Source organism: Pavona decussata, unplaced genomic scaffold (genome assembly GCF_977016875.1).
Source record: "Pavona decussata unplaced genomic scaffold, jaPavDecu1.1 SCAFFOLD_156, whole genome shotgun sequence".
NCBI lineage: Eukaryota > Metazoa > Cnidaria > Anthozoa > Scleractinia > Agariciidae > Pavona > Pavona decussata.
The window spans coordinates 6,045,001-6,067,282 of NW_028145568.1; the positions used below are offsets into that span (position 1 = coordinate 6,045,001).

General features: G+C 37.5%; 1 protein-coding gene across 1 annotated transcript; it reads left to right on the forward strand.

The window, feature by feature from the left end:
- Positions 1 to 170: 170 nt before the first annotated feature.
- On the forward strand, positions 171 to 22,015 carry LOC146465535 (serine/threonine-protein phosphatase with EF-hands pef-1-like). The gene is made up of 17 exons (XM_085128393.1): positions 171 to 850; positions 1,179 to 1,306; positions 6,096 to 6,138; positions 6,939 to 6,980; positions 7,697 to 7,860; positions 9,914 to 10,028; positions 10,130 to 10,176; positions 10,296 to 10,462; positions 11,409 to 11,445; positions 12,029 to 12,178; positions 12,750 to 12,824; positions 15,793 to 15,978; positions 16,190 to 16,332; positions 16,706 to 16,812; positions 17,506 to 17,669; positions 18,365 to 18,449; positions 18,689 to 22,015. The coding sequence occupies exons 1-17, from the start codon at positions 778 to 780 to the stop codon at positions 18,937 to 18,939; spliced, it is 1,977 nt and encodes a 658-aa protein (XP_084984519.1). The 5' UTR covers positions 171 to 777; the 3' UTR covers positions 18,940 to 22,015.
- Positions 22,016 to 22,282: the final 267 nt, after the last annotated feature.

Genomic DNA, 22,282 nt, shown 5'->3' on the forward strand with positions numbered 1-22,282 from the left:
ATCTTTATTATCATGGGAGAAATTTTTAAGTGAATTAGAGAATATAAACCTTCGGTTGAAATTTTATAACAATTCGACAAATATGTTTTGTAGGGTTTGTGTACATGAGGTCTGGTTTCCAGGCAACATTTAATGAATTATATATTCACTATTCTGTCTGAACTGAGTGGTTGAATTAATATCAGTTACCGAAAGCGTTTGCTTTAACAAAGCTTTTTCTTGCCATTTAAAAGAATTGCCTTAGGAATTAGGTCAAGTTCGCAACCTTGTTATTTTTCGGTGACACTCAATTCGTTTTCTGGCAGGTTTTTTGAGCCATCCAAGCTGAAGTGGTTGGTCGTAGATCAACATTGTTCGGAATATTTGACAGGTTATTCATCTGATCTCCCTCAACATTTGTTTAATGACAGTTCCTCGAAGACCTTCTCGAGGCTTTAGAGCGCGGTTTATTGGACTGTACGGACGATTCTGTAAATGAAGATAATTGCGTTGTTGCTTTGAATTTTTTTTCGGCTGTTTGCGTGGAATATTTTGGAATGTTTTCGCGCCGTAGTCTTGCGTGATTCTCCCGCCAAACGCGTGTGTAGCTATGGTCCACCATCTTGAGTAACTTTCGAAGCTTTTACAGCGACATGACCGCTGTCAAAACGATGATCTTGAATTTTATCTCCGCTTCCATTGTCTGTCATTATGGGAGCTATCGTGGCAGCCGACTGGCAAGAAATCGCGCAACATTAAGCCAAGATTAGTGAGTTTATTAACGAACATTAGCCAAACATGGGATGCGGAGCTTCTGTCGAAGATGGAGACGAGAATCCAAATGGCGCTTTACTTGGGAAGTCTGAGAAAGGTTAGTTAAGTTTGTAGAGAATTTTTTTTATCAGCTAGTTGCAATTATAAACAAGTTTTGATAAACCCAACTGACACATTGAAGTCGGTCCTATTGACGCGTAAATGATTTCGACTCTTTGCAACGAGAATCATTCGAATCAACCCCTCAAGCGATAGATGTATACTGCGGTTGAAGATTATCTTGTCATGCTGTTTAAAAACTAATATTTGAAGTCCAGAGTAGAGGGATTAGGAGGGCTTTCTTAATGCAAAGCTTTATTTATATTGATATTCTTGTATATCGATATATTTTTTTTTTTCATTTAAATTCTCGTTTCTTATTGCAGCTATACGATCAGCAATTTTAATCCAAAATTGGTTTAGACGGTATCAAGCTCGTCTTGAAGCTCGGCGGAGATGTACTTGGAAAATCTTCCAAAGCGTGGAATACGCTGGTGAACAGGATCAATTGAAGGTATCTTTTTTTTTTTTTTACAATCATGTCAGCTCTGAACTGCGCCACTGTATAATTACATTGCCAGAATTTTTTTCTTTTGTCAAATTCGCAATTTTTTCCTGATTGAATATGTGCTGTTGTGTCGCTCTTAAACGGTTTTCATTAGTTCTTTTTAATATCCTTCTAAAGCACAAAGCTTTAAATTATGTTTGTTATTTCTAAAGAATTTGCCACCTTTCGTCAAAATTCAGCTGTTGAACGTCAATTTCCAATTCTTCCTGTTTTAGGTGTTGTTAATTTTTGGGACCGTAATAATATCAACGCAGTGTTATTCAAATGGGTATGTTGAATTAAAAGCTTTTAGGCACCGTGTGTCACGTTAATAATTTATAACGCAAATTTCACTTCCAGTTGTTACTAACCGATGTCGCTTATATAAACTACACATTTGCAAAGTCTTGTTGACTGGCGATCTATATATTAAATCCTTACATGGTTTTGTTTTAATTTTTCAATGGCAAAGAACATTGTGTTTAATAGTTTTGCTCTCCAACTAGACGATGCTCAATGCTCAGGGGGGGGGGGGGAGGGGGGAGATGCTCTTGTGTATAAGTGATGGTGATCATGATGTGCAAATGAGGTGGAGTTGTTGGAACCAAAAAAAAGTCCTATTATGCTAAAATTGGACCTTAAAATGTCCAATCTTCCCAGCTTAAAAACTCTAAAAAATATACCAAAATGATTCCACCCAAAAGGTCGGAAGTCGAACAAAAATTTGTAACCCCAAAACTCCTCAGATGTCTTTGCACCTCCCTGTCACTAACACCTGTGGAGAGGACCCCCCCCCCCCCCCACCCCTCCAGGATTGAGTGAAAATTAAAAATATTGACTCAGTAACCAACTTCAACACATTTCTCAAGTTTTGATTTTGTTAGTAAATTTGTGCATACAAGTTTTTTTGCTACTAAAAAAACAGTTTTCTATCAAACTGTAAAAAGATGCAATAATGTTGCAGGTATAATATTTGCAAAATAATGTTTAAACATTTAATATGTCTTTGTGAGCATGCATATGGAGATGATTAAGAAGGATTCATTATTGAGGTTTCTAATATTTATTGTAGCTGCAACTGAATAAAGTTGCAAAAGGTGAAGGAAAGTTCTTTATTGCAAGCTGTTGTTGGCTTAATGAAAATGCTAGCCAACCTTACTTCAGATTTTTACTGAGATATTTGCCCCTCTAAAAATAAAAAAAAAATTAGTTCCCCAGTTTTACAAACTTTGAGGTGGCATTTCGCCAAAGAGAACTTTGGATTTCCTTTAAAACTGAATCCGAATTTCTGAGGCAATTAAGGCCTTCTTCAGATATTCACTGAAATGAACTTTTGGGTGCTGCTGTTAGCTTTCACTGTTGTTTAAATTACATCTGACAGAACACACACACCACTGCTTTAGAGTGGTTGAAGAATTTGCTTTGTCCTGCAGTGAAATACTAAACTATGGCCAAGCATTTGACGTTAACCCCCAGGCAATGTAAAAAGCACTTTTTGATCAAAACATTTTAATAGGCAGCTAGCCGGTGGGTAGTTTGCATCTAGCAAAGTCCTGTTTTTGTTAATGAGTTGAGCAATAAAATATTAGCTAGTGTTGTCATGTTTCATGCTGTTATTGGCTTTTTTCGGTAAACCACTTTTAAAAAAAGTATTTTGGAGTATTTTCAATAGAGTGGCAGTTTATTTGGTCTTTGTTTGGCACTGTGAGTGCATTAATGTTAGTAAATATTAAAGCAAATTGTCTCATTTAGGCATGTGAACTAATGTTGACACTTGACATAAATAAACCAGAAGCAATTTTAATTGGTCACAATTTTCAGTATCGTATCGTGTAGTGATGGGACAGAAGGCTTCAATCAAATTAAGGTTGCAACCAACCTTCGCGGGTAACCTTGAGAAAAAAATTTGTATGCGCATGGCTTTTGAATAAACCAAATTTGTATGGCATGGCTTTTGAATAAACCATAAGAACCAAGTAGATACCAATAGAAAGCTTAATATTTGTGGAAATTCGAAAAATTATAATTATAATTTTGGGAATTTTTCCACTTCAAAGAGTTTAGCACTCTTTGAAGCCGAAGCGCCAGAAGTTAAAACTACCTTGAGCATCGATCATTCATTGACAAATGAATTTATCGGGTATCAAACACTAGCACTGAAGCCAAACACCTGCATCCTAACAATAAATTATTGTAGAGGATCACACACCAGAATGGTGTGAGGCTTTTCCGATATTCTCATTGATTACTTAGCTATCCAAGTGTAAAGTCTGAGGAGCTAAAAAGTTGCGAGGTCTACGCATTAAATAAAAAGGTGCCACAGGAGAAATTTTTAGACAAGACAATGGATGAATGCACTTCGACAGAATAAAAACTTTCATATTTCTTTACTTTTCAATATGTTGTCAAACAGTTACCAAGCAGCTGACAAGAATTTAGAAGATAATAAATTTGCTTGTGTGTGTTGTTATGATGGATGACAAAGTTCTCGGCATATTAGTATGTTTTTTACTAGAGGCCTAAACAGCCTCAATCACATCCGAGAGTAAATAAAGTTTCATTCATTCATTTTCGTTCATTCATAGTGACGATTTAAAGTTACTGTAATGTATAACAGACAGTTATTGTAATTTTTATGTTGATCTTGGTTAGTTAAGAGGAGGAAATGGCTCTGTTTCTGTATTTCATAAAGGCGATACTAGTGTTATTTATGCCGCTGACCATGGGGCACGGCAGCTCAGAATAAAAGTCGTAATTCAAGATGGCGTCACTCGTGCCTCGTATGTAACAACTAGCAGTACAAAATAATTATGAATCACACTAGTGGCATCTCATGTTCATTTCAAACAAACGGAGAGTAGAGAAGGGGCAGGTCGGTGAAAGGATTGTTGGTTGGAAGCAGAAGAAATACAATCAACTTGCTCCTTGCAGTGCAAAATAGGACACAAAGTTAGTTGGTGTGCAGATCCAACCAAATACGTAATCAGTGCAGTTCCACGAAATATCCATACTCCTCCCACAGAAGGTTTTTTTTTATTTTGCACCCCCCACCCCTCCGAGGAAATTCCAGTTTAGTTTTATACTTTGCTTCTAAAATTTTGACTTTTAAGACCCCCCCCCCCCCCTAGGAATTTCTGATGACCTTCCATGGGGTGGTTATGGATTTTTTTCTGGAACTACACATTGGCAAGAGACAACATTGACAAGGCATTAATAATTAAGCCTGTCAGTTATCCATCAACACCTTCAGCTTATTATTTTTGAAAAGCTGTCATTTTTTTTTTCAAATTATACCACATTAGCTGAAAATACAGAGAAAAATAACTGATTGGAATCAGCTTTAAAAAATAGAGCTGTTCCCATGCAGGCATTAGAGCAAAAAACAGAAGCATCAGATCTCTGTGTCATGATTTTGTACATTCCAGATTACAGCTAAAATGTTAGAGACTGGACCAAACAATTTACAAGGCAGCATAGTCTGTCAGAAAAATTCTAATAATCATTTCAACACCAGATGCTGGGAACAACACAAATGGAAGCCACGAGATGAAGTTGACATAAAGTCACTTCATAAATAGAAATATATCAACAAAATAATGCAAAACAAAATCAAGCAGTTTTTTCGGTTTTGGTGCATGCATGTTCTGTAAAATTAAAAAGCTTAATTCAGAGGTTTTGCTTTCTCCCAGAGGTATTAAATTTTATTTTGTGTAGTACGTGGGTGTTTGACGGTAATATATAAGTGTTCTTGTGGAAATTTAAGTTATTTATTAGTTTTTTCTATTATAATAGCAATATGTGGACTGGGTACTTTAATTTCTCATAAGATTTCAAATTAAAAAAATGCATTATGCATAGAAAAGTTACTACTGCAACAACTGTTTTAAAGGATTCAGATAGTAGCAGACTAACGGACTGAGCACTTGTTTTATTTTAAATTTTAACTGAACAAGATAGGATAGGATAGGACAGGATGGTGTTTTCTAAGAATCTGTTTTATTAACATGCATTTAAGTAATATGTTCTGTGTAATTAAGACAAACAGATGTCTTTGTAGCAAACTTTCTCAGGCTGTACGTAATATGTGATTAATGGCTTTTGGAAAGAATATTCCAGACTTAGAAAAATCTTTTTATCACAGCCTGTGATAAATCCTTTTTTCTATGGAGGATAGAGGCATAAAAAAAGAACGTCTGATATATTTATTTGATGACATGCCAACCGCTTCTGACTTAAATAAACTAAACCACCTGTCTTAATATGATTCTGCTAACAGTGATGTTTTCTGTTTGGTGTGAGCCAATAGTATTTACTCATCTGTTACTAATATTAATTTTGTTCCTGGCAATAATGTGAATTAAAAGGTGCAAATAATATTTAGAAGTCTGCCAATATAATATCTAAGTATTGTTTCTTTCTCTCACCAATCAGGATGTCAGTGTGAAAACAGTTACTTACATCCATGGAAGGTGAAAGGCATGAAATAATAATTTTACCTCTGTCGGCAGGTAGTGGATCAGTCATTCCCATGCCAACAGTATAAACCACCCCCCCCCCCCCCCCAGCCAACCTTGGGGAAAAAGGGGTTTTTTTTAAAGCAAATTCACAAATACCCTATGGCTAGAACAAACAAGCTGCCCCACAGTACATCTAAAAAAATTGATTTCTTTGTTTTTGTGCTCACCTGCTAGAATTGATTGATGCTTATTTCAAAGATCCTTAAAACTAAGTTATCTTTTCCTTTTCTGTTTTCTAGCTGTTCAACTTCTTCAATGACATGCTCACCCATGTTAGTGATGGTAAGCTTCAAGTTACAGACAATTTTTAGTTTGTTCATCTTTACATTTTTATATTTCCAGTGATTATCTACAGCTGAAAATAATTTGTTCTGGACTGGCAGATCCAGAGCTTCAATGTAGGGCGTGGGGGGGGGGGGGGGGGGTTAGGGTGGAAAGGGAGGAGGAGGGATTGAAACTGTCGATTAGAAAAAATTGGCCCTCTTGTCTCTTTTCTTCTGACAAAAGATCCACCATGTTTGATATTTTTTTACATACATGTAGCTAACACTGTTTTTTAGAAACCATTAGAAAAGGCACTGTGAGTACTTCCTTTGATGTCCATCAGTTCAGCTTTGTTGCCAAGTAATCATAGTACAGCCGCATATGTAGGAAAAAATGTGTCCCCCAGGATATTTTTAAATTTTAATCCTGAAAGTGCCATTACCTGGGTTTTCAAGTCACTGTTACAGGCATTTTCCATACCTAAACCTGGGAATTTTCTCCAGTTAGAAAAATATCGATTTATTGTCAGAAATCTCCAGTGACAGTTTTTCCATAAAACAGTGGAAACCGGTGTGGATCCATGCCTGTAGTATTATTGGTACAGTGATATGAATAATACAGCCTACTGTAGATTACATGCAGCATGAAAAACAGAACCCATTTCATAACGAAGTAATAAAAATCTGTACCCTTTTCAGACTAATGCAGCTTAAACACTACACCCTCTGGGCCGAACACCCTTCTAGGACTGTCATTTGTCCAGTGTCCCCCGTTATACACTTTACTCTATGGAATGAACAAATTTTGTTCTGTTACAGGTGACAACAAAGCAGTGGACATCATGCGTAATGGCTCTGCAAGTGAGTTTCAGTTCTTCATTTATTAGATACAGCATATAGATTCTCCTTTATTTAGGGACAGATTTAATAAATAAAACAAAATTACTGTTGTTCAATACTTTTGTTATTCAAAAGGCAGTAGTTTATTTCTTTTATAAAATACTAAAGCTAGGCCGGTAAGCTAAAAAGGTAGAGTTGCACACAAGTCAAAGGTGGCTTATACACATGGCGAGCTAGTAAGAGATTAACGCAATTTGATGTAGCATGATTCAGCAACTAGTCCAAGTGCTGGTAGTGCTACACTAGTGCTGCACCTCCCTAATCCATCATAGGGTTACCCTTAGAAGTATGTTACTGGTACCCCTGGTGTGAGACACTTTGACCCCCGTGTTCAAGTCGCACCAGTGAAGATCTGATAGAATGAGACAAGGTGTGTATTGAGCTGTTTGTAGCTGACACAAGCTTAATGCAAGACATTTTCTCACCTTGTTTCAACCAGCCAACTAATAGTTTGTGCTCTAACAGTGCGCACCAGAAAACCTCTTGTATCCAGGATGACGAGGAAAGTTTATTGTCTAACTGCAGGCTAGTCCTTGATCCAATTGATATTTTCCAGTCCCTTCGACTTATTCAATAGGTGTATCATGTGTCTCCTATATTTTTTGAACCATAAAGAAGGTTAAATAGCACTGGGAACTTACATACATTTCAATTTCACTGGTTTGGGTTTTTTTCAGCCAGTACAACTTCCACATCTTCTAAGCGATCAGCAAAATTGGTGCAGCTTACTGATCCCTCAAGGATAACAGTGGATGAATCAACTTACAATGGACCCCACATAACACTGCCACTTACACTTCTTGCTGTACGGAACATCATTGAACACTACAAATCACGCAAGGTTGGTACACACATACAACAATAACAACAAAAATAGGTACAGTGGAACCTCGATTTAACGAACCTCTATTTAACGAAGTCCTCGATACAACGAACGATATAATTTCTATGTCCCTGCCAAAGTTACAGTAAAATGTATGGAATAGAACCTCAATGTAACGAACCTCGATATAACGAACATAATCCGGAAGCCCAAACATAAAATATACCTCGATATAACGAATTACAATGTCAACACGCAACAGAAGATTAACGCTGAACGGTCAACACTCTGAAAGTGTCGTGTTTTTGTAAACAAAAGCTGCGCATCTGCTCAAAGTGAAAATAATTGCTACTGAAAGCTACCATGCATCTCAAAACGCAGTACTTCTGGGTGACAAAAATTGCATTGAATTGCGTGACAGAAGTCACCTGTGTTGAAAATCAATCATTAACTATGACCTCGATAGAACGAACATTTTGGTCGTTTCCCCTCAAGTTCGTTATATCGAGGTTTTTGATATAACAAACCCTCGATTTAACGAACAAATTTGGCCGGTCCCCAGCGACTTCGTTAAATCGAGGTTACACTGTATGCAATTGATGTGTACATGTGTTTACTGCAAATATTTACCAAGGAGAGTAAACAGGTCTTTGATGCAGAAATCAGGGCAAAAAACTTCCACTCGTCCGCCTGTCCAAGACGAGTGCTCTCGTATCTCGGACGAGTGGATTTCCCAAAGCACTTGTCCTACGGGACAAGTAGAGTTTGCCTAAAAAAAGACGTTCTTTTCTACTGAGGTCTGAGTTCCCAAGCATTTTGGACATTGTAAACTAGCCTGAGTTTCGCGAAGTTTGGTTTCTTTTCACGGCAACTTTCCCGTTTTCACTTTTGTTTTCCGAGAATATCTGGTTCTGTTGTTTCGATGAAGAGTGGGATCCACATACCATATATGGAAATGACGACCTCGTTTGAGACAAGGTGAACGATGCGATTACCGTTGTGGCAAGTTTTGTGATTATTAAAGAAGTAATAAAACCTGTGAAAAAATATGAAGTAAGTCGAATTCGAAAATTCCAACCAACATGGAAAAAAGAATTTCCCTGGGTTAAAATTGATGCGGAGAAGAATGAAATGTTCTGCATTATTGTGTGCCGCAGGTATCCAGCAGTAGCCGATAAAGCAAGCCGGCTTTATGTTGGCATCAATGGATTGTCCGCCACTTATTTTCCCCGTGATTCTCTTGTGAGTCACGAGAAGAGCCATTCTCATTACTTTTGTTTTTAATGAGCTAAAAGCGAAGAAAAACCAGAGCAGGCGCCGCTACAGCGAATAAGCCGTAAAATCGATTAGGAGTCAAAGGAGATCGCAGTTTTAATGCCTCATAGATGTCCTGCATTTTCTTAAGTCGTGTATAAAGAATGTGAGTGATCCCCGATGTGTCTGTATGAAATGGTGTTGTATTGAAAAGTGCAAAGAACAACATAAATTGAAATAACTGTTAAAATAAATACTCGAGATTTGGTACAAAACAGATTATACAATTTCTGCGTTTTTTTTATGACATTTTGTTATTCACTTTAATAATAATTTTGGACTAGTAAATTTAACGTTCGGACAACCAGAATCTGAACGTTACTCGTCCAATGGACAAGTGGAATAATAAGAAAGTTTTTTGCCCTGGAAATTCTGTGTTAAAAGTCAAACAAATTTTGAAGAGAGACATGCGGTTACTAGGTTAAGTTCTTAGCCCGCGGGAATTTGACATGTGCCATATGACTGTATAAACACAAGTCTGCTAACTTTAGATGTTTGTTGTCTCCAAAGGCAACAGTGTAGAATCCATCTTTTAGGAGACAGTACTGTGAAACTGTTGATTATCAATAACGTAAGTCTTCAATGATCAATGATTGGCAGGACTTGGCAGTAGCTTTAGCTATAATTTTCTTAGAAATGATGCAAAATTATCAGAACAAAATCACAACATTGGGCATTATAAGGGGGTTTTGATTCTCTTTGGTACACAACTAATGTTATCAGACAGTGCTAAACCATGTTTCTGTTTACTCAATAGCTTCTTCATGTGAAATACATTCTCGTCATCCTGCGAGAAACAAGGGAAAAGCTCATGGCTTTGCCAAACATCTCCAGGGCAACCACAAGGATCACAAAGCAGATCACAATATGTGGTAAGCAACGTCAACTGCAAACAATGCTTGTTAATATTCTTTAAAAAAAAGTGATATTTTATGATAAGCTAGGAATTAATCATTCTTTGTTGTTCTCACAGGTGATCTCCATGGGAAACTTGATGATCTATTTATGATTTTTCATAAGGTATAATGTACATAATATCCTGACATATTATCGCAACAGTAATAAAAGTTCTTAACTTGATCTGCTGGTTCTGAGATCAGTTGAAATTTTTTATTCAACTTACCCATATCGTCTTTTAGAATGGCCTTCCTTCTGCTGAAAATCCTTACATCTTCAATGGGGACCTTGTGGACCGAGGACCTTACTCCATTGAAATTGCAATCATTCTATTTTCTTTTTTTCTGCTCTATCCAACTGGAGTGTACATCAATCGTGGTAATCATGAGGATCACATTATGAATCTCAGGTACTTGTGTTTTTCTTTTTACTACCAAAGAAGACATTGTTCACAGTGTTTTTGCCAGGCGGTCAGTTTTCTAAAGGAATGCTTCATACATGTAACTCCTTGGTGTGTGAACACAGTGCCAACTCATCTGCTCTCCCCTCCCCTTACCCCTGCTCACTCCACCACAACACAACCTCTCTTGATACCCTGTGTTTTATTGTTTAATATCAGGAAGAAATGCATCCTCAAAGATTTAGGGGCAGAGAGGGAAAGCAAGAAAAAAGTGAAGAAATTGGGTGAAGAAATGTCAGGAAGAAGAATGCATTCTTCAACCATTTTTTTTTTCTTGCATTGTTTGACTTCTTCCTTGCCCCCACCTATGAGCCCCTGGGTATCTGAGGAAGAGTTTTGCGAATAACCATGCACTATAGAAGCTCATTTCAACTCCCTAATGAATAATGAATTTAAAGATGTTTATTAAATATATTTTATTTCATTTTGATTATTGACAGTAATAATTTTGATTGCGTGGCCAGTTCCAGCAAATATTCATACCAACCCACACGGAAGGTCAATGGGTCTTCAATTTTTAGAGGGCTGGGGGTGGTGGGTGCAAACCCAATTATGCCTTTTGTGCAAGGGTGCAAGGGAGAGGGGTATGGATATTTACCAGAACAGTAAAGTGGGACATGCCAAAAACTTACCGACCCCACCTTATTATAGAGGTTGGGTTCAGTCATGCTGTTACAATATTTGTTCCAAACAAGCCAACAAAATTTTGCCCCCCTTGGATGCAATCTTCAAAGGTGCTGACAGTGAAAAGTGGGGATGTAGGTATCTGACCTTCCATGGGGGGAGAGGGGTGCAGATAATAAATGGAACATCCCTTTGTACATAAATTTGTATGTTCTACTCAATCGTTCATTTCTCCATTGATTATGTTATTTTGTTTTATATATATTGATAGATATGGATTTGTGAAAGAAGTGATGGATAAATATAAGGTAGTATTACACAGTTTGTCATGGTTATTTGTTTGTTTATTAATTTATTTCACTGCCACTAAAGCACAACCTTCCAATTTCTATTGTTTTAAAGCGTTGTTTGAACCTGGTTTTTCCTTAGAACGGATAACAAACTCAACTCTACACAGTCACATCCCGTGCATGCACAAATGGGTTCCTGTAAAATATTATGTAGGGAAACCTTTTAATATATTTAATAATTACTGTAAAATATTGGTGGGGATGGACTTGCATCCTATCTGTGGTATCTCTTTTATATACTTCTTTGTATAGAAAATAATTTATAGCCAAGTGGCAGCCCCTTTTAATAATCAAACCATCTTTTGTTGTTCATTCCACTAGCATTGTCATCATGGAATTAAACTACCTTAGTCCTGTTTAATTTATTAAATACTGGTAATTTTAGAATCAAAGTCACTTTAACTGTAGTTGTTTTCTCATGACTGGATGTAACATTTCATAAAGTGAATAAAAGGTTTGGTTGGGCATCAATTCCGTCCCACCTAGTTGAATGCCTTGTCTTATTAACTGCAGTTACATCTCCTGATTGTCTTTTTTACAGGATCACTCTGCCAAGGTCATGAAGCTTTTTGAAGACATCTTTGGTTGGCTTCCTTTGGCAACTGTAGTCAACAAAAAAATCCTTGTCACACATGGTGGAATATCCAACATTACAGATTTATCCATCATCGAAAAGATTGATCGCCACAAAGTAAGCATGATGTGAAACTATGTACAATTTGGGCAATTTAGACAAACTTTGCTTGACTACTTGGTTCAATCTGGGATACTTTGAGGGTTCTTATTAGAGGCATATGGCACATATTTATTTTAGACAGGGGACAGTAACTTGAAAGTGGCATTTGTTAACAAACACCTTCTCAAAGGGATCAGGCACTTAATATTGGATTCAAAACAGGTGCTTAGTTGGAAGGAAAGCACAAAATCAAATTATTACTGATGGTGATTGTCTATTTTAACATTAGTTGTGCTTCTGTATTTCTTTGATGAAGTTAAAAAATAGTAATATAATTAATGTTTTAAGGCATTTTTTCAAGGGAACAAAATTTGTTTCCTATGATTGGAACAAAGAAAATTTAGCCCATTACAAGACACAAGAAATTATTATTCTTTGTATGAAGATTTAAAGGGTTCTTTTCCAGATATTCCCACAGAAAAAATGCCACATCCCCGATTTGAAATGAACATGTCTGGTTGTCATCATCATTCTTCACTTACATTGTCAGTTACTAATACACTTTCTCTATTCTTCCTTCATTTAGTATGTATCTGTGCTTAAGCCTCCAAACATGGATAAGGCCCAAAGGGACACCATGAACCTTATGGAGTGGAGACAGGTGATATATAATTATAAATAATATTATTCTGAGCTGATTCTCCAGTAGGTGGCTACAGAAATTGACGTTTTTGTTAACTTTTCTTAAGAAATTTATTTATTTATGTAATATATATTTTTTTTTAGCGTCTCCTATTGAATTTCACCTCAGTAAGTTAATAGATTACAATGGTCATTAGCAAATATTTTTAAAACCAAAATATTTTTCTCCTACCCCCCCCCCCCTCCCTCCCTGATTTGCTAACCTAGCCCCACTCTCTCTCAAACGTCTTCTAACCGCACAACGATTTGGCTTTGAGTTCGGCGCGCGCTCTGAGCTCAGAACTAAGTCATTAGAGCTAGCGTTTCGTTTGGCTTCCTGAAGCAAAGTTTTCCTGAGGACATCATTAAGTCTAGTGAGGGAAGAAGTCTTACGAGTGCAGCGTCCTGCCTCGTCTAATATGCTCCCTTTTTTAGTTCTCTTTTTTAGCTAAACTGGTAACTTTCAGTTACTCGGGCATGAACTATAAAGGATAGCATGTTGTGTGCTTTGCTTGAGGACGTGACAGTCTTTGGCTTTAAAAGTAGGTCTTAGGGATGATTTCTTTTCAGGCAACGTGAAATTTCTGCGGATTTTTTACCCAGCCAAAGACTTAGTATATTTTTGTGGTAGAAAAGGGCGCTAACCCTTCCCTTTTTAAATGTTGATTTCAACATCTGGGACTTAAGCTGATATGGAAAACACTAGCAAGAATGGGCAAGGATTTTCTCTTCAAGAAGCGTGAGTTTGAAAAGCTATTCTATTATTTTTCGCCGTTATAACTGTAGTGTTGTTAGGCTAGTCATCAATTAGTCGAGAAGTGCGATTTTGGTCGGATTTCCAGACTCAGTGTCATAAATAATTTCCAGATGTTCGTTTAGCTTGATTCTCATTACTTCTTGAATTTATAATTAAGTCAGAAAATCAATTTAATTAAAACGCTGTCTTACCCGGATTAAGGTGGCCGAACACAGTTTGCGCGCGCTTTACAGATTCTGTTAGTGATGCTATTAAGTGCGCGCTAGGGTTGTGGTACGTTAATACCGCGGTCGATAAAGTGATCCCTCAACTTCGCATGAAATGGATAATAAAGGTAAGTTTTGATCCTAAATAACTAAGTTTCTTGTTTCTGGACTCTTTTTCTTTTCTTTCCGAGCAAAAAAGTCATTTACCGAGACCTTTTGCATGCTTTTCAACTTTGCCATGAAACCCAATTAAAGCCACGCATGCGCATTTGACCAAAAAATTGCGACTGGTTGTTTTCGTGGAAATGAACTGTTTTCTAAGGAACCGCTCATTAGAATTTCGTAAAATTTGGCATGAAAATAGTGCCCTAAAAGCATAACTCACCTACAAAGAGAAACCCAAATCTAACAGAGGGTATCTTCACAAAACATTAAAATGCAAAATCAATATTTACAGGAGATCTGTCTGTTAAAATTACATGAAAATAGTGCAACTGTGTCAGTGTTTTGTGAGTTTATCTGGATACAAAAAATGGAAAAAATCTAATGAGTACATTTTCTAAAAATAAAGGAAACCTACAATATATGGACGTTTAATAGTTCGCTGCGTTGCCATGGAAACGGTACTTAGCTCGACAAGACATACGAAAATCCATTCTTTCTTAGTTAGTCTTACACCATACCAATTTTGGGCGTCCAGAAATACATAGTTTCCAAATAACGTCTTCTAACACCTGTACACTAAAAAACTGTATTCGGCCACCTTAAGCCGATTCTTTTGTGGAAGGCTAGTCTTGAGCGCTTAAAGACCGGGTTTTGGTTGAGATTCAAGATGTGTTGGCGCAGTTAATAATTACAAAGTGTCACACTTGTTTAGTCGGATCACAGGTCATGTCTCATTTCACTCAGGTGTCAATGTCACGTCTAATTCCAAAGAAAAGCCCCTCTTTTCTCTTGCATAGTATTTCCTGACCTTACTTTCTTGTGATGAACCATAACTGGAGTATTGTTAATGACTAGCATATTCCTTCAGCTTAGAAAGTCTCAAAATGTGCGCAATTTCTGTAGCCACCTTTTTGAAAATCAGCTCAGAATTATGTTTGTAACTTGCCTTAATCCCTGGAAGCTTCTAATTAGTTGGAGTAAGTGTTTGTCAGAAAATTGCAGTAAACTACCTAGTTATTAATATAATTATTATATTAATAACTAGATAGTTTTCTAAAATTTTTGTGCGTTGGTTACCCGCCCCTGTAGTTAAAGTGCATGACAAACATGTTTATAGTTCTCAGGCCAAAGGGTTGATGTAATGGTTAATTATGCAGTCCCTGATAAGTTTCTTACTCCCATGAATAGTCATTCAGGCAAATTCCAAGGAAGAGAGCTTCTCAAAAGACAAAGTCTTAATTAAAGTAAAGTAAAAGGCTAAATTGGAATTTCCTGTGTGTCAAAGGGTTCGAACTAGAAAAAACCGTCCATGGGAGGAGTAGGGAGATTTTCTGGAACAACACAATTCCACTGTAGTATCTGAAATTATTAACGGTCAAGAAACAAAAAGCTACTGACAGTCCCTTGGATACCAAACAACAAAAATTAAAAACACTTCATCCGACACATCAGTTGATGGTAGACTATAACGTATAAACTGAGCCCAGTGCTCACCAAATTATGTGTACCTCTGGCCCACCAGAAGAAGCCAGATGTCATGTACTAGCTTAATTTTAACTTCCGATTGTTTGTTCCTTGTAAGCAGATTTTAAGCACAAATAACGTTTACTTGTTTGCAAAGCAAGCATTTTTACGTTTCCTGAAACAGGTCAATTTTGAACCGCTTCAACAGTCCCGACAGTGCAAAGTATGAACTAGCTATAAACTGTAATTTCCTGTTGGGAGGGGGTGAAAAACAAAAACCTTCCACTGGGGAAGTATGGATATTTTCTGGAACTGCACATTGGCAGTTGTGATTCATTTTTTATGCTTTTTCCAAGGTGCTGGATCTACTTTGGAGTGATCCCAAACCTGTGCCTGGCTGTAAGCCAAACACCTTCAGAGGTGGAGGCTGTTACTTTGGTCCTGATATCACTGAACGTATCCTAAAGAAGCATGACTTGGAGCTGCTGGTCCGTTCACATGAATGCAAATATGAAGGATATGAATATATGCATGGTGAAAAGGTAACTAAGAAAACTCTTCAACTTGTCAGTGTTGATACAAACTTGCAGGGTGGGGGGGGGGGGAATGGAAAGTTTGGAAGCCTGAGACTTAATATTCTTAGCTGTGGAAAAGAAATCAAGACCCTAAGACAGCCATTTGGGAATTTATATAACTAACAGCCTTAAAGCAACCTTGAATGCTTAAAAGAATAATAAAATTTCTGTTTTACAGGTGATCACAATATTTTCAGCTTCAAATTACTATGAGCAGGGAAGCAACAGGGGTGCTTACATGAAGATTGGTCCTGACATGAAACCATACTTTGTCCAATACCAAGTGTCCAAGACAAAGAAACATCTCACACTCAAACAAAGGTAAATGTACTGCTTTTCTTCTTCTGGGGCGGGGGGGGGGGGGGGAGGGGGGGTCATCAAAAATTATCAAAATACAAGTTAGGATAGGATAGGAGGATAGGATAACTTTATTTATACACGGTTTTTCCATCAGCTACTTAGATTACCATTATCAACTAACTATCTATCTACCTAACTAAGTTTTTGTATGACAAGTTTTCATGGATTTTTATAGTACTCCCTGTGTCAAATTGTTCAAAACTCCTTCAGGTCATAAGCTGAATTCCTTTCTCATCACTGTAATTTAAAATTTTCACCCATCCTCATCCCATGTGCAAAGTACTGGAGCCTGCATGTATTTTATGATATTCTAAATAATATCATTTCTTTGTAGGGTTGGCATTGTAGAAGTGTCTGCAATAAGAGAGTTAAAGGAAAGGTTATACGCAAACAAGACAGCTTTGATGGCAGCCTTCCTTGAAAGAGACAAAGAAAACACAGGTTAGAGACAAAGTTTGTGATATTTGCACTGATGCAAGCTCATTTACGTTAGCTGAAGTAGCCATGTTGGATTTCTTGCTGTGCAATGTCTCTGTCCGCTTGGACACAATGTTGTTCCCAAGTCATCTACATACCCAGATGTAGTAAACCTAAGTCCAGGTTTATCCCAAATACATGTACTGTATAAGCATAAACTGGCCTTTTTCCTGCACTTTCCACAAGCTTTATGTATTTGACTCAAGATCATATTAGCTTTTTCACTTTGTGCCATCCTCTGTAACTGGCTCTGGGATGACTGTATAACATTTTGATGCTATAAAACATTGTTAGGTTGGTTGAGGCTATAAAAAACAAAGATATGTTTTTTTCGAAAATTGAAGGTGGCTCTGAATCCCTCAAAAAGTTCTTTAAAACTGTTACAATTCAATAGTAAAAGATGGAAGTCACTAAACTCGTTTTTGAGTCAAAATCACTTAAAGGCCAATTAAGGGCGTTTTTAACATGTTATGTTGTTATTGTGGTAACCTAGAAAATCGAGAAAAAACTATAATTTGTTTACCAATAATTACCTTAAAACCGGCCCATTTAGCAAGTGTACATTTTGCTAACATCACTTTACAAAAACACCTCTTAGAAGTTTGGGCGAATTTAAAAATTGACATTTCATGTGCATGTGCCTCATGTTGCTGGCAGGGTATATTACCGGAAGTCAGTGGAGTAGCGCTGTGGAGAGTGTGTTAAAGCTTGATGTACCATGGAACATGTTAAGACATCAACTGGCCCATGTCCTACCAGATGGCAGAGTGGATTACAGCTCCTGTCTGGATCAGTGCGTTATTGAGACAGGATTGCACAAGGTATGTCTTGATTCAAAAAGTATTCAAGTTTATACATTGAGCTCTTCTGATAAGAAATTAATTTTTGCGGTGCAGAAACACCAAAAATACACTTTTAGGATGTTGATACCCAAAGCATTTCATTAAACTTGAAGTGAATTCCCTCACTGACAGAGCGCTGTTACTTTTGTCTTTCATGCAAGCCATTCACAATAATCACGTCTTTATTCATTGTTCACTTTAAACATGATGTATTCACAAATTGTTTCGGACTGATGTACTTTTCAGTTGTAAACTGAAAAAGTACACCATTTAGTTTCCAAGGACGCAACATGATTACATGTAGTTTCTGAAAATCACAGTCTGGTCAGCAAGTTTTAATATCAGCTCTATCAAGTTTGATGTATACTCTCAAGCACAAGGAAGACTGTTTCTTCTGATTTCCAAACACTGTGAAGTGGGTTGAAAAAACGAGGCGCAGACGAGTTTTTTTAACCCAACTTCGAGCTGTTTGGAAATAGCAGGAAACACTCTTTCGAGTGTTTGATATAGCTTCTCAAACCGCTAATAATTCCTGGAGAAATTCAAAGCAAATGTTCACCAAAGTTTACGATAGTGAAGATCACATTTCCAAGTAGTGATTTCCTTTGCTTTCTCTTCATGAATTATTAATAAGTTTGAGAAGAGACTTTACTGAGTTTTGTTTTTCTTTCCAGAATGGGCCGAGTATCACTGAAACGCTTTACAGGAACAGATCCAACTTGGAAACAATATTCCGCTTGATGGATAAAGACAACTCAGGTGTGAGCACTACAGCTCTCCATCTTCCTTGTAACTGTTGCCAAAAACAAGATTTGTGTCGGAATTATATGTGAAAGTTTTGTCATAAGTTCCTTATATTCACTTAGTTGTAGGGAAAAATAGGGCGTTCACACTTCAGAATAAATTTATTTTCTCTGTACGATCGACGTTAGATTTCTGACGTAATAACACTAACGATAAATTCATTTGATAGCAATTTTGTTTGTGCGATCCATCAGGTTTGGTATCCATGGACGAATTTGGAGAGTCGTGTCGTCTCTTGAACGAACACACAAACTCTAACATCCCTTTGGACTCCATTGAAGACTTGGCGAAGAGTATCGATATGGACAAAGATGGGTACATTGATTTCAATGAATTCCTGGAGGCTTTCCGACTCGTGGACCATTCGAAGCCGTCGAGTGTGAAATCGTCCAGCTTGTCTCTGAAACAGCATTCGCCTGTGAACTCGATACACATCATTTCGTAGCTTCATTTAGGGTGCAACGTCTTCGTTTCATCTGTATTGGATGTGTGTTAGTTGCTCAAGTCTAGGAGGGAGCAGGGCACATTCTCCCGTTTGCGTGGGTGATGGGGGCCGTCGTCGAGCCAAAAACAGTAGACCCAAAAAAAGCGGTTGTACGCTTGCGCAGGATCTCACCAAATCTTACAGACTCCGAGCTTGGATAGAATGCAAAAGAGTTTGTACTGGCAGTAAAGTTTCACAGCTTAACAATGCCAACTGAAACGGTTTTTACAGTATTTATCAGTAAGGAATTTAGGCAGCGACTATGTGGCAACGCCATTATTGCCACTTTGGGATTTTTCCAACTTGTTCCGAAATTTAACGAGCTATCCGGGAACTAAATTTGGAGGAACGGCTCTAAAGTGAGCAAAACCGGAGAATGGAGAATCCCGGGGGGGGGGGGGGTACTCCAAAAAAAGTTGGGTAGGGGTGTGCGGCCCGCTTCCCAAAACCCTTACCCTATTTATGACCATAATCTGCGATTTTCCCTACCCTATTTATGGCCTGAAGTAGCTTCTTCTAAAAAAAAAACAAACCCAGGACTAGAGTGCAAAAATCTATACCCTATTTATTACCAAAATGGCGGCAAAATGGCTAAAATCGATACCCTATTTATGACCAAAACAGCCGAAAAACCATACCCTTTGGCGCCGCACATAGCTATATAGCCCATATCAGGGAGTACCCCCCCCCCCCCGGTGGAAAATTCACCGTCATTTGCTCATGTTCTTCACAATACCTGTTGCTTGGTGAAGTTCCCGTTGCCGTCGCTTTCGTTATTAGAGTAGGTTGACTATCTAGATTTTTTCTACCTTTTTTTAACCTTTAACCCCTAATATCAAAGAAAAAAAATTTTCCTATCTTGTCCCCATACTTTTCTCATAAAAGTACTGGGGAGAAGTTATTACATTATCAAGGAAATTCACCCTGGGTGATTATATCCTTAAGGCGGGGGTACACCTGAAAGCCGTTTTCACGCCGCTTAAAATCGGTTCAACGGAAATATTTCGTTCGCGTTTCAAGCAATACAAAAACCCTATGCTCATTACACAAATCAATGTTTTGGGGTGTTTTGTAAATTTTTGGGTGATTTTTAGGTATATTTGGGAGGAGATAGTTTTCTCAAAAGAGTAGTAAAATTAAGAGAAATAAGAAATATTGAAGATTTAGTGAAGTTTTAAAATTAGAATTTGTGGTTGATAATTAATAGACGGATACCAAGTTAGTCCACTAGAAACCCGGGGTGCTCTTGCGTGTGTATCAACTGTCTGTTAGTGTTCCAAAAATCATTTTCTTTCTTCTATCCATTTTTAAAACCTCTTCAAATTTCACTCAAATTCAAGTGTACCCCCGCCTTAATTCTCGTGACCTCAGGATTGAATATGCATTGATATTACAAGGAGAAATTTGATGCTGATCACTGTTTAAAGGGTTAATAGCGTCTACTGAATAAATCTGAGTCATGTCATCAAGTTCTCTCAACGAATAGCATAATCAAAACAGCACTCGGAATCAGGGCCGGCAAGACACACGAGACTGAAATCTACGGCTATAGTATAGACAGTTGGCGTAAAGTGCTTGTAGCGTGTTATTTTCGTAATCGCAGTTGTATTAATTAATACTGAACAAAGCGATTTTTTTCCCTCGTGAAAATCATTATCGTGGCGAATAATTTGGCGCTCTCTTCACAGCTGCCATATTTTTGAATCTCAGTGGAGTTCTTGCGTTGCACGAAATTCAAAAGATCTGTTTCAGCTCAAAATTGGAGAGCGCTGATTTTGCTGATCTTGCTCTCTACTAATTTTTCTCTCTGATAGTACCGTTTTGCCCCAAATTGTGACCAAAACAGCTCCACAAGGGTTGAATCAGCCCCTAGGCCACCAGGGCTAAATTGGCAGTTTGGGGCTGAACAGATAGTTCAGTGTGTGATGGCTGAAATTGCCCAACTGACTTGAAGGCGGTCGAAGCGCTAACGATGAGCTGGTGCAACCCACTTTAAAGGTACAATCTACGCTTGAGGTACTTCCGCCACTGAGGGCTGTGATGGATAATGAAACGACCATTGAAACACTGAGCATCTTCTATGCATGCAGCGGGCCGCTGATTACTTAGATACGTGAATCTCAGGATCAAAGATTACAAAGTAGTTACATCAAAGACGAAGATACAGTCCAATGTTCAGAGATGTCAATGTAGCTTGTGTGTGTGATTCAAGAATCCATACATTTTATTCATACGCAGTAGTGATATGGGATATTTATTATGTTTTGTACATACCAAATTTTATTATTATAATGAGTAACGATACTTTACAACATTTTGTGGTTTTAGACTTGTTCTATTTTATCTAGTCATGCCAACAAATAGATACACAGTTGTAAATGATAAGAATCGATGGAAAGAAGTATATGAAAAAATTCTGAGATAACTTTTCATAGAGGCTCTTGTATATGGTCAAAGATTGGCATAACTTGAGAGATTTGATATCTTGTAGCTGGTTTTAAGAACAAGGTTAGTAGTTCTCTTTTAGTTCGAAATAAGTAATTTCCTTTGTGTAGTTTTATGTGAATATCTAAGGTCAGATTGAGGTATGGAAGCAGGTATTTCACTTGTTTTTGTAACTGTATCTGAGACGAATTTCTTGTTTCTGAGTGCTACAAGTTTCGTCAGACGTAACGGAAACCAAAATGTAGCGTCAACGAATGAAGAGAGTTGATTTGGCTCAACACTTTCTTTAGCATTGAACGGTAGAGAGACGTAAATTAATTACCCAATGAGTATACGAATATATTGATTCCACCCCAGTATGGGTACCAGCGTTATTTAATGAAATTACGTGAAAAAATTATTCTAATTAGACTAATTTATTGTATTAATTACATTGTAAGTACACAAAGGGGGGTGAACAGTCATTTTATACTCTCAAAGAGACACCACTCTTTATCACCACGAGACTTTTTTAAAGAAATAAAACTATACTCAAATAGTCTGGAGACTGGCCGAATAAAATAAAATGAATTGCTAACCACTCTTTGTCAGACATATCGAAGGACAATTCGTAAGACTTGTATTTTCTTGAGTTTGGAGCGCGTACGAACTTGCGCGACTCAGAGGTTTTGGAGGTAGTGTGGATACGGAAGGTAGAGCGCATGAATGCCAACACTAGGGGTATCGAATGGTCCCATTCAATTGAAAAGTGCTTGCAAAATTTGGCCTTTGCTCAAATTGCTCGCAAAAATTACACGGGTGCGCGCTTGCTCGTGCTCGCAAAATTTTGCAACTGCTCGCATGCTCGCATTCTGGTTAA